The following is a 13,871-nucleotide window of genomic DNA, read 5'->3' on the forward strand; positions in this document are numbered from 1 at the left end:
AGAAGATACATTCTGCAAGTCAGGGAACATCAGTTTGAGTCCCTTTATCATGCTAAGAGAGAGACTACAGCAAAACCAATATTTTTTCTATTAATACCTCTGCCCTAGTCACTTTTATCTCAAAAGAACTCTCCTGAATTTGGTGGTTTACAAAAAATCGAATCTAGATCTACAACAGTTCTAAATCTGTAGGCAGCTTCATTAACAGTTGATTGGTTTTTAAAGTGCATAATGCTATTTAAAGGTTTTTATGTAACCTCCAAGAATCAAATCCACTGGAGCTCAAAGTAGGCACGCTTGAAACAATCGAAAGCTATCAAAAAACAGCTATCCATATTTATACAGACGGATCGGCTTTCAAAGCTACCATCAATGCTGGTCTTGGTGCCTTCCTGGTCTTCCCTAAAAATAAACACTTTGAGATAAGCGCACCCTGTGGTGATTACTGCTCAAACTTCCAAGCCGAAATGGAGGCAATTACCATAGCACTTCAGACAGTGGAAAACAAATTATATGAAGGAGTGCAACCACCATCAGATATTGTTGTCTTTAAAGACTCCCAATCTACTCTGCAAGCACTTAACAGCAGCACCTCAAACAGCCCAAGAGAGTTGACAACACTCATTGTGATAATCCACCAGATGATATCAAAATTAAATATCAATATTACACTACAGTGGATCCCTGGACACATTGGCATCACGGGAAATGAAAAGGCAGATAAGCTATCAAAGGCAGGTACATCTATGGAACAACCAGATAGACCTGTTAACTACCTCACCCTAAGGTCAATGTTAGTCAACAATCACAAAGAGGAGTGGCTCAACCAATGGGCATCAGGAAACACAGGCAGAGCCATGTACAGAGAAATGACTACGCCTAACAAACTGGACAGTATTAACTTCCTCCCCCGCAAAGAACAATCTACAATCTTCCAACTAAGAACAGGACACACACCACTATTAAATTACCACCTGAACAAAATAAACTCCACACAACTACCCCTTTGCAGACATTGTGCCCACCCCTTTGAAACCGTAAACCATATCCTCTTTGAATGCCCCTCCCTAATCCACCTTAGGCAGACCCTTCTTCCACTACAGCCCAACATAACCAACACCCTGTACGGCAGTGCTGAACAACTGAAGAAAACAGCACACTTTTTTTCCTTGGCACAGTCTGCAAAAGAGCTCACAGCTCAGCAGCAATAAAGCTGGCTAGAAGAAGAAGAAGAAGAAATGTAACCTCCATCGTGAATGTGAAATACTAGATCTAGACCTATACAAAGTTAGAACTGCCAATTTTGCCCCATTTTTTAATTAAAAGGATAAGAAAGGAGATCAATAAATCCCTTGATAAGATGGCAGTAATTGCTGTTTTTGAGTAGATCTAGATCTAGTTACAGAGTAGAGCCTTGAGCTACTAGACCTAGTCAGTAGTCTAAATCTATAATTAGATAAATCTAAGTCTAGTCTACACATCTAGATATGGAATCTAGACATAACTAGAATTAGATTTAAATCTAGATCTATATCTAATTCTAGAATAATCTAGAGATTTAGATCTATTTAGGTTTAGATTTAAATATGAATTCTAAATCTAAATTTACGTAATTTCTATTATAGGTGCCTGACAATGTAAAATATCTTTAGTTCTAGATCCAGTCTAGATTAATAAATTAATTAGATCTAATCAATTCATTCCCAATCAGTTTGAAGACTTCATATAAATTGACACATTGAAAGGAACGCTGCTTTATTTAGATCAGTAAGATCTAGTAAACAATTAAATCTTCGCACGACAGCGCACAGAAAAAAAAAAAATACCATCTCACGGTAGATTAAAAAGGAATAGTCCATTTCCAGGCATTGACAGACTGTTCTATATATATGATTAGCAGGATCTACTTTTTTTTTTTGCTTTAGAGGGAGAAATTAGTATTTTCAGATGATAAACCGTACTCATGTATTTTTGTGTCCATTTGCTACAAAATATGCACTATGCGTACTTGTAGGCAACTCTGCTTATGATTGGTAAATGAGGTCCATTTTTTGTTTTTAGATTACATTAGGGAATAAGATTTCAGCAGGACATGATACATACCTCATTGCACTCTATTCTATCAACAAGTCTTTCCATTTCAAAAGCTTTGGTTTTCAGCTTCTCTTCTAAGGCTGCCTTTTCCTAAAATTTAAAAAATAGTATACTTAAAGAATGAATTTATTACTCTGTAAAACACTGTCACATTTAAGGCTTTAAATCTAACCACTGTTTTTTGCTGTGAATTAGTTTTTGTTTAAATATTAGTTTATTTTTTCAATATTACATCTATATCTCATCTCAAGTTACAATTATGAATATTGTAATAAAAATAATTTTGTTCACAAGAGAAGTTTTTCAAGTTAATTTATTGAAAATAAATACGCCTACATTGGTTTAGTTTTACTAGCTATTTGGAGCTACAAGCCAACAACCAAACATCAACAATTGTGCATCTTTCAAACCACCAATACTCATCACCAAAAACAAATGAACTAGCCCAATTACTTTAAACTTCTATAAATATACAATGCTCTTCAAATCAATACACAAGAGAGATTGTAATTACAAAATAAACTATCCCTAAACAATAGTTCATAGCTTTGTAATTTATATGTGTATTATTATTATTAAAAGTTTGAGCTCATATAGTTCAAAGATCAATATTAATATTTCAGGAAATCATATTAAAAATGTAAATCTTATAAAGATTTTGCTTCTTAACGTAATTACAGTTGAAAACAACTGAATTTAACAAACACAATTTTTAAATGCTAGTCAGATTGTAATGATTTTGAATGACATAAAAACAAAGAATACACAGATTTTAAAACAAGTACCAACAATGATTATTAAGTTGTAAAATAAAACGTTACCCCACAATATGAAACATATCTATTAAGGCTTACCTCTTTCAAAGGATTAACTTCAACCAACAAGCTTTGAAGTTGGCAAGCTAAGATGTCAGCGTCCCTGCAGAAGCAAAGAACAGAAATTTAAAGTACAGCTTAGAGATTATTTCTTGTTACTGTTGTGTCGACAAAGTTTCGAATAAAACACAATAAACATATAAAGTACAAGTATCCCCAAACTCTGTGGTGGTTTTTAATTCATGAAAGTTTCAGATGTTCAGCCCTAGCCCTGATCTCCTGCATGGTATGGTAGACGGTGGATTCAAACTTGGGACCCTTTTGAAGTGCATACCATTTGACCGGGCTCCCAGTAGTTGGGATCATTGTGGCGCAAAGGAAGAAATGTTAAATGAAGGTACTCCATTTCTAACCTTTATTTACTTCCACTACTAACAACAACGATGGTTTGACTCGGGAATGCCCCCCCCCCCTTTCCAAAAAAAAAGTATGACTACAGGTTATAAAAGTGTACATCTTTTCCAGATATGCTTGTCATATAAAATATCTTCCTTAAATCAAGGTAAGCGGACATTATCAATAATTTAGTTATATCTAATAACTGTTTAAAAAGAGTTTATATAAAATTAACACCCTGGACTTTAAAAACCAAAATAAACAGACTCATGTTCCCATGTGTATGGACTTATTTAATATATAGATCTAGTCAAGAGAAGGTAGCTATTTATCATTTTCTAAAACAACTAAGAAAAGCTAACTCTACCTATTCATTTTCTCAATCTGTGTATTCAAAAACTGTATTATCTTTGCCTGGTGTTCACACTGTAAGAAAACTGTTAAGGAACATAAAGTTGCCATTTCGCAGTACACATATGGATAGCATCCCATATGAATGAACTCAATAGACTATGATAAATAGGATGCCATCTCTTTCTAAATCTTAACTCTTTTAAACTCCTAATACCAAACAAATTTTGGCCACTTGATGAAAATTAATTTTAAAATTGATAATACTATTTGATAAGTATTTAGTCTTCATATGTTTTGTTTTCACCAAAGTACCCAACATATTTAATTTTACCTGTATGTTATTAATACAATGGACTAGATAACCTGTATGTTATTAATACCATGGACTAGATAACCTGTATGTTATTAATACAATGGACTAGATAACCTGTATGTTATTAATACCATGGACTAGATAACCTGTATGTTATTAATACCATGGACTAGATAACCTGTATGTTATTAATACAATGGACTAGATAACCTGTATGTTATTAATACCATGGACTAGATAACCTGTATGTTATTAATACCATGGACTAGATAACCTGTATGTTATTAAAACCATGAACTAGATAACCTGTATGTTATTAATACAATGGACTAGATAACCTGTATGTTATTAATACAATGGACTAGATAACCTGTATGTTATTAATACAATGGACTAGATAACCTGTATGTTATTAATACAATGGACTAGATAACCTGTATGTTATTAATACAATGGACTAGATAACCTGTATGTTATTAATACAATGGACTAGATAACCTGTATGTTATTAATACCATGGACTAGATAACCTGTATGTTATTAATACCATGGACTAGATAACCTGTATGTTATTAATACCATGGACTAGATAACCTGTATGTTATTAATACAATGGACTAGATAACCTGTATGTTATTAATACAATGGACTAGATAACCTGTATGTTATTAATACAATGGACTAGATAACCTGTATGTTATTAATACAATTGACTAGATAACCTGTATGTTATTAATACAATGGACTAGATAACCTGTATGTTATTAATACAATGGACTAGATAACCTGTATGTTATTAATACAATGGACTAGATAACTGATTATAACAACATTAAATAAAAGTATTAAGAACAGAAGGCTAAACAAACAAAAAAAATTTGCTCCAAACAGTCATAATAAAGGTAGACTAAAATGTAGTACTTTTTATTTTAACTTTTAGTTAAGAGACATTAATAATTAAAATGTTTTTAAAAAGGATATCATCTTGTTTAAACTTGTATCGTCTCAGCAGCTTACTGTGGATGAAGAATACAAAAGGTTAGATAAAGCAGCTAATTGTGATCTCACTTTAATGACACAGTAGAATAACTAGCAACACAGTCACTGACCAACATTAATATGGAAATGAGTCAGTGCTTAAATGAGACAGTGGCTCATCTCACAGAATAAAAGGAGATCCTGGGAATTATGTCTTAAAACCTACCCCCCCCCCCTTTTCCGGAAACACACATCAGTTCCCTTCTATCAATGCAGCCAATGGAACAAGAGGAATGACAGAGACAGTGTTTAGTATCAGGGTCACAAGATCTTCCAGTGAGTGGCTGCCTGGTCTTGCGGTTTGCACGCTGGACTGTTATTCGGACTTATCGATGGTCCCGGGTTCAAACCCTGCCCGCTCCCAGTCAATCCTGCGGGAGGTTTGGACTATGAAGTAATTATCCTCAACTCTGAAGGAACATCCGAAACATGTAAAACATTTTACAAACAGATTAAGAGTTACTGAGGCCAGTGAGTGCTGACTCGAAGCATCTTCCATGTTTGGGTTTAACCACAAGGAAGCAGAAGGTTGGGGTGTTCTTTCTGAATTTTTTTAAAGCTGCGGGCCAAACTATGAACAGGCAGCAAATGTTGAGAAAAGGGAAACAATTAAAAAAAAACACTCAATGTTACTGCACAGTTATCTCTTCATGATTGTAGTACAGAAATAAATAGTATAGGGCTATGTTAATTTAAATCATTAATTAATAACAGACCTGCCTACCTAAAAAAGCCCAAATGTGTAACACTGATGGTCAAAATGTGTATTTTGGCACCAGAATGTGTAACACTTGTGCGATCGACTATTTTGTCAAATATAATATATATATATATTAAAAGCAAAATAAAATTATATTTAGATATAGATATAATATATATTAAAGAAGACAATTTCCTTTTTAATTAATACAGGCCATCAAATCTGTATCACAACTGCCACTAGTAAATTTAGAATCTTGATCTATAAAATCTATTTATTTAGTAGTTACAGAGCTTTAATACATTAATGTATATATTCATTTCTAATACTATAGTTGTACTATAGTAATAGAGGTCAGGTCTATACTCTAGATACCTGAAAAGACAAGTAGAACAAATCTAGATATGTTTAAAGATCATACAATCTTAGCCTTAGCCTAAATTTTATAAATTCTAAATCTAGACTTACTATTTAATTATTTAGATCTAAATCTACATCTTCGAACTAGATTGTCTAGATTTAGAAGCTTTAGAATAGATTAGATGTCATGATTAGATTGGATCTAGATTAAATCTAGGTCTAGATATGAGTAACTTAGGCCTACTCTAAACTTTCGTAGGCCTACCTTCAACCTTGATCTAAGAATCTAGACATTATCGATCTAGATCATACTAGATCAGATCTAGAATGTAGAGAATCATTTAACATGTCTAGCTAGACTCTATAGGGTTGTAGTCTAGTCTGGACTCTAGATCTATCCCTGTATAATAAGTAATCTAGATTACTTATTATACAGGGATAGATCTAATCTAGAACATAGATCTAGAAGATCTACAATGTGTTTTGAATCAATAGCGCTTCGATATTTTTGTCTATTAAAATGAATATGGGAATCAGGGATTCTTTTTTGCATTCCACTTTTTTAAAGCTCCAAAACAATTAATTTCTACTAGTGAACTTAGTCACATTGGTGTAGCAGCTGAATGACGGTACCAAGTTACCAACCCGCCACTCCACCACTCTCGCATTCTTCATTTCTAGAGACTAAATGTAGATCTAATTGCCATCATTACTATTTAATTATTTAGATCTAAATCTACATCTTCGAACTAGATTGTCTAGATTTAGAAGCTTTAGAATAGATTAGATGTCATGATTAGATTGGATCTAGATTAAATCTAGGTCTAGATATGAGTAACTTAGGCCTACTCTAAACTTTCGTAGGCCTACCTTCAACCTTGATCTAAGAATCTAGACATTATCGATCTAGATCATACTAGATCAGATCTAGAATGTAGAGAATCATTTAACATGTCTAGCTAGACTCTATAGGGTTGTAGTCTAGTCTGGACTCTAGATCTATCCCTGTATAATAAGTAATCTAGATTACTTATTATACAGGGATAGATCTAATCTAGAACATAGATCTAGAAGATCTACAATGTGTTTTGAATCAATAGCGCTTCGATATTTTTGTCTATTAAAATGAATATGGGAATCAGGGATTCTTTTTTGCATTCCACTTTTTTAAAGCTCCAAAACAATTAATTTCTACTAGTGAACTTAGTCACATTGGTGTAGCAGCTGAATGACGGTACCAAGTTACCAACCCGCCACTCCACCACTCTCGCATTCTTCATTTCTAGAGACTAAATGTAGATCTAATTGCCATCAAGAACCAATCAACGTATAGATTTGGGCACATTGTGTACACCCCACCTTTTCAGCCCCCCCCCCCCCCACCCCCATAGGACGGCTTAGCATGACCTCCGTGACCGCTTGTAAGCTAGTGTGGAGATGAAAAAAAAAAATAAAGATCCGAAATGCGTAATGTGACAGGTTAAATTTGTATTTGCGTAATGCCTGTCATTTTTGGGAGATTTTGCATAAAAAATATGCATTTTACTTAACGGTAGGCAGGTCTGTAATAATAACACCAAATCTTTATAAAACAAAAAAAAAATTGTCTTGGGATTTTTTTTTTTATTTTTAAATGCTGGATATGAAATAATTGTAAAATTTTAAGGACTTTGGTATTCTCTATCTATGTAAATAGATAGCTGACATCTTGTTAAAATGAAGAGCAATGTCGATTCAGGACCTCGTCTGTACTTACTCAGTTGAAATGATTCTCTTCTTAAGTAGTTGGGTATTATAGCGGTGATCTTGGTATTGGCGCTCGTACATCTAGAACAAAAATATATTTCAAAGAATGAATTAAAAAAAAAAAAAAACACTATATATATATATAAGTGTATGTAATGCAAAACAACAATCCTAAGTAAAAAAATAATAATTAAAGGCAACTGGATATAGGTAGAAAGAAGCAGCAACAGTGCACTCTGCTCTTTTAAAAGTAAAAGATCTAGTGCTCAATGACACCCTATAACAATTTAGTTATGACTGCCTGATGCACTGTATGTGCAATGAGCAGTCATCTCGATGTTTCCGGGTTCATACCCTGCCAACTACAATCCCCTGTCATCCTGCGGGAGGGATCGAACATCCGAATGTATCAATAAAACAAAATATTTTACAAACAACTGAACTTGTAACAAGAATTATTTATTGAATGAGTAGAATTACTGACAGATTGTTGTTTCCTAAAAATAGATGATGCAATGAATGTTTTCACGAGGAAACAAAATGTACAGTAAAATTTAATGGCGCTCAATCAGCAGCAGTATCAAGCAGGGATGTGTGCTTACACTTATTCTGTTTGGTATATATTGTTATAAACTTGGTGGTGGCACAGAGAGGGGTAGTGGTGTGTGTGTAGTCAGCCGACGCAAATCGCCCCAGGTCAGCGCTAGACGAGCGGTCAACCGTGACAGTTACGACTGTCAGCCGAGTCGAGTGTCAACAGGACAGTTCGGGAAGGATCGCCGTAATGAACAGAGCTCAGGAGCGTCACGAGAGTTGTAGTCATCTGACCACCTAGAAACGTCGAGCGGCGTTCTGTCCGGTTCGAGAAGGCCAGTAGGGACCCCATATAAGAGCGGAGGTGTCGCAGTCAAGACGGTTCACGGCAGGGGTTCAGAGCCCGGTCGACTACAGCACAGTTCAGCGGTGTGGTTCTGTATGGAGCATTACGACGGTTCAGTGCGGAGTACTGTCAAGTACAGTTGAGACGGCTGGCGTCTTGATCTTGGTCTGCGATCGAGTCCGACACAACGAGCCTAGTGTGTGAAGTCAGTCCTGAACTGTTGAACCCAGTGCAAGCCCGGAACGAGACGGAGAGGCCAGTGCAAGAGTTGATACTGCGGAACGGTGTTATCGGAGAGATATTTGTACAGTGTATGTTCAACTATTAAAGTGTTACGTTACTTTGGAGCCCTGAGTTGTCAAGTTCTTTAAGTTGGTGGTGTAAGGGGCAGTTAGCAGAGAGCCTGGATAGTGAGATTCGTAACAATATTCTTTTCCTGCCTACTGCACTATGCTTACAACGACATTAATGACAGTGTATTTCTCCATACAAGATCCTCTGGAAAACTTCAAAGTATCCAGATTGAGGCCTTGCATAGGAATAAAAAAACTAAATGTGTATTAAAGTTAAAAAGTTCCCCTTTCAGATCTATAGGGCAGATGATGTAAAGGTCATCTGTTTCTGTGGCCTACGGTTAACGAGGGTGTCATGTTGCCAGCACAACGACCAACCACCTTTACTTTTCCCCAACTAATGTCAGGTACCCATTAGAGCTGGGTGGACTCAGAGGCGCCCAAAGATCCTGAAGTTAAATATATGTGTATTAGAAATTTGAAAAATGGAGTGTCCATATAGTTAACCTGACATAACCATCAAAATAAATGCATATTAATAAAAATATGGTTGAGAGTATCGCTATAAATATTATGTGTGACAAAAGGGCTCAAGGGGGTATTCAACAAGGCAGTTTTACTGGTCTCTTCCTTAGTCCTAGATCTAGATAGATTGAAACTAGATGATAGATTCTATCCAGATCTACTCTAGAATATCTAGATCTAATTAATAAAGTGAAAAAGTGTTTAGTGTAACAGTAACAGTCTAACTCTAATATATATATATATATATAATTATATATATATATATAGATAAATTTATTTTAAATACAAGTCAAGTGAAGACTGCACATCTAGAATCTAGAAAGATTCTAGATGATACTTGATAGTATAATTTGATAGTACTAGACTAGATTTAAATAGTAGACTAAAAAAACTATATATATATATATATATATATAGATATCTTAAATAATACAGACATTACTTCAAAAAAGAAGATTATTACGTCCTACATGTCATGCATTAACCAATGACCCAAATCCTGCCAAGTTATCGGTTTTCCTGGCTAGCTCAGGCAAACTCAAACCATTCCATGTTCTAATAATTAATAGATTAAAGGGAAACTCCGATGGTTTTTCAAATTTGAGTTATTGACATATTTAAATTCTGCGTAAATAGTTGTAATAGTAAACATTTTACCATTTTTTATTTAAATGCTTAGAAACATTTATATTTAATAAATTAGTCAGTAAATTCTTGACATCTCAAAAAAAAAAACGGGGTTCTATGAGATTTTGTTTTAAGCTAGTTCATACGTCACTTCCATCAACAATACTGAAAGAGAAACTAGATTTGACCAATCGTATCGCTTCATTCTTACAGTAGCTGTTAGGCTGTTAAGCTTAGTCACGGCCTAGTCCAGAGCTATGATATAGTTATATATATATATAGATAGATAGATATATATAGAGAGATAGATAGATATAAAAGCATTAGGATAATCAACTCGAGAAAAAGATTAACATTTTCATCTAAGCCTTTCTCTGTCCCAAGAAGTAAATAGATCGTGTGACTGACTGATTCGAACAAACTGGTCAGTGTAAGGCTAGTCGAGACTACGTGTAGTCGGTCATGACAAGACAACCCAGCGATAGTGTTTGTTGTGTATTGAGTGGTCTGGCGAAACAATACAGACTGCCGTGGTTAGTCAAGCATTTTTTCTTTGCTTACAAGATAATAGATCTAACTGCATAGACCAAGATATATTTCTTTTACGAGAATGTAAACTTTGCTGTATGGTCTCCTGTTATACAATATGTCAATAGATTAAAACACATTTGTGACGTCACATAGAATCCTGGTGAAAGTCTGACTGTTTTGGATGAGCAGGAAAATTACGTTGGAAAAACATCAATTACTAAGTTATTATTGCAAAGAAAAAAAAAAGAATCATATATTCATTATCTTTAAATTAAAACACATATATAAAAAATTGTCAAAACCATAGGAGTTTCCCTTTAATAGTAATAGCACTAGGCACTAGGTGACTAGGTAGATCTATTTCTAGATCAGTTGAGTCAGTGTCACTGTCAGTAAAGTCACTGATGACTGTGTCAACTGTGAGTGTGACTGTAGTCTCAGTCTGAACTCGTAATTAATTAGATCTAATTATTAAATTTTAAATTAATTAATTATTAGACTCTAACTCTATTCTCTAACTCTAATCTATTAAATAATAAATTTTAAATATCTAATAATCTAATTCTAATCTAGATCTAATCTATGTCTGAGATTTTAAAAATTAAACCTCAGTCTGAGTCAACCTACCGCTTTGATTTGTGCACAGTTAGGGCAGTTAGTAACTCCATAATCTGCGACGAAATTATTGAGTTGCAATGAACGATGAACATTATTAGGTCTACTATTGATGTTGTGACTGTTGTCTACGACTGCGCCTAAGTCGCTTGTGTTTATACCAGCAACACTTGCCGGCAAACTTAAATCTAGGTCTAGAAAACTATTGAAGTCAGAATTAAAACTTAAATCCAAGTCAGGAGTAGATCTAATGCAATTCAGAACTGTTCCATCGTTAGTTAAATCCATGTTTATGAAAAGTTTTTGCTAATTAAAAAAAAATAATAATGTAGGCACGTTTAGTCCTAGATTTCTAATTTCACTCTAGTCTAGTTCATGTTTTGTATTTTCTATTTCGTTTGGAAAACGTGACGGAAATAGATCTAGTTGAAATGTAAAAAGTTTAACCTTTTTTTTATTATTATTTTTGAGGAAAGAAACTTTGGCTTTGTAAAAAACTCGAAGCTGGTGTTCCATTATAGAGATATAGTTTCGTGATCTAATCGTAGATCTGCCACTTGCGTAACATTCTTCAAATGGGTCCTTCTATGTGAAGTTTTACCTTGGGATCTGCACGACGAATTGTCTATCTTAAACCATGTCGAGGACGTTATAGGCCTATAAAAAAGATCACTTCTGTCCTCGTCCCATATGCTAGGACAAATTTGTACAAATACTCCTTCTTCCCTAGTGCTATTAGAGCATGGAATGGGTTGCCTGTGCTAGCCAGGAAAACCAGTGACTTGGCAGAATTTAAGTCATTGGTTAATATGCATGACTAAATGCATGACGCGTAGGACGTAATCATCTTCTTTTTTTGAAGTAACGTCTGTATTATATAAGATAAGATAAAAAAGAAATTAAAACAAATATCATTTATTTAAAGTTCTTTTTTTTTAAAGACATTTTCTTGTCTTCTCTGTGAAACTGATGACTATTAGATCTAGATCTAGTAGGCCTACTTTGCTTTTAATGAATGATAGGCCCGTAAGTCTTAGATTTTAAAAAATATTTTTCCACAGTTCCAATGCCCTCCCCCCCCCCCCCCCCCCAATGTTAATCATCAATTTCTATTTCTGTATTCCTATATCTATCACTTCACATATGCCTTACTAAAGTCATATCAACCGTTTGGGGCACCACACATGATTCTTTAACCATCTTCTTCCATTCATTTTCGTTTTTTTTGTTGTTGTTGTTTTGTGTGTGTGTGAGTGTGTGTGTTTTTTTTTTGTTTGTTTTTTTTTTTTTTTTGCTTTAAATGTAGAATCTCTTCTAGTAAGAGACTGTCCACTTTTTGATATTGTCTTGCTAAATTATTCCTGTGTACACCCTCCCCTTCCAATGGGAGCACAGGCCGCAGCCTCTTCTCTCCAACGAACTCGGTTCTGAGAAGCTTATTCTTCATCTGCTCCCATGTCATTACAGTATGTTTGTTTTACATGTTTCGGATGTTCCTTCAGAGTTGAAGATGGTTTACTTCCTAGTCCAAACCTCCCGCAGGACGACGGGGGGATAGGAGCGGGGCAGGGTTTGAACCCGGGACCATCGATAAATCCAAACGACAGTCCAGCGCGAAAACCGCACGACCAGGCAGCCATCGCTGATGAGTGATGACGACTCTTCCAGGTTTGGTTGGGTCTGCCCACTTTCCTCTTTCCTTGCGGATTCCAATCAAGTGCCTGCCTTGCAACATTGGTAGCTGGATCTCGCAGGGTGTGTCCTATCCAGCTCCATTTTAGCTTTTTATTGATCTGTCTTTCTCCATTCCTCTCTGCCCTTCACCTTGAGTAGGATACCTTCCAATGACAGGCCTGACCACTCTTTAATGTTGTCTTTCCATCACTATCTTGAGGTTTTGCGGGGCATGTTCTCCGACAAAATGAATTACGCATAATAAGAGTTGCGGAAACAGCTTGCCGAAAATGCGCCGAACGGCGCGAGAGGGTCTAAGTCAGTAAGAATAGCACATTAGGTTTTTGAAATAAAACTTTTTAATAGCAAGATAATGCACTGTAGATACCTCAGAATATGCATTTTGTTGGCTTTCAATACCAGAAATAGTGCTCGGCGAGCACTGCGAGCTCCACCAGACCCCCTTGCTAGCAAGGGCGGGGAGTCTACAAGATTTTCACTAATTCCAGGAAGAACCTATTCTAGGGCACAATAAACGTCTTCCGAAAGGGTCAGAATGTAATAAAGATTAATTATGTACACGCACACACACACATATGTATATATTTTTTTCCGACCCCCCCCCCCCGAAAAAAAATCCTGGCTACGCCCATGATATATGTATATAATATATATATATATATATATATATATATATATATATATATATATATATCTGGCTACGCCCATGATATATGTATATAATATATATATATATATATATATATATATATATATATATATATATATAGATAGATAGATAGATAGATAGATAGATAGATAGATAGATAGATAGATAGATAGATAGATAGATAGATAGATAGATAGATAGATAGATAGATAGATAGATAGATAGATAGATAGATAGATA

General features: G+C 34.9%; 1 protein-coding gene across 1 annotated transcript in view; it reads right to left on the reverse strand.

Moving 5' to 3' along the window:
- The window catches only part of LOC106072457 (mucin-17-like), a 54,344-nt gene extending 42,656 nt beyond the window's left edge, over positions 1 to 11,688 (reverse strand). The window contains exons 1-6 of the mRNA XM_056011901.1: positions 11,300 to 11,688; positions 7,827 to 7,897; positions 4,953 to 4,988; positions 3,673 to 3,732; positions 2,949 to 3,012; positions 2,104 to 2,184 (exon numbers count right to left, since the gene is read on the reverse strand). Of these exons, the coding sequence (XP_055867876.1) occupies positions 2,104 to 2,184; positions 2,949 to 3,012; positions 3,673 to 3,732; positions 4,953 to 4,988; positions 7,827 to 7,897; positions 11,300 to 11,575 (588 nt within the window). The 5' untranslated portion in view covers positions 11,576 to 11,688. The remainder of the gene's footprint in view (positions 1 to 2,103; positions 2,185 to 2,948; positions 3,013 to 3,672; positions 3,733 to 4,952; positions 4,989 to 7,826; positions 7,898 to 11,299) is intronic.
- Positions 11,689 to 13,871: the final 2,183 nt, after the last annotated feature.

The sequence above is a fragment of the Biomphalaria glabrata genome, chromosome 15 (assembly GCF_947242115.1).
Source record: "Biomphalaria glabrata chromosome 15, xgBioGlab47.1, whole genome shotgun sequence".
In the NCBI taxonomy this organism is placed as follows: domain Eukaryota; kingdom Metazoa; phylum Mollusca; class Gastropoda; family Planorbidae; genus Biomphalaria; species Biomphalaria glabrata.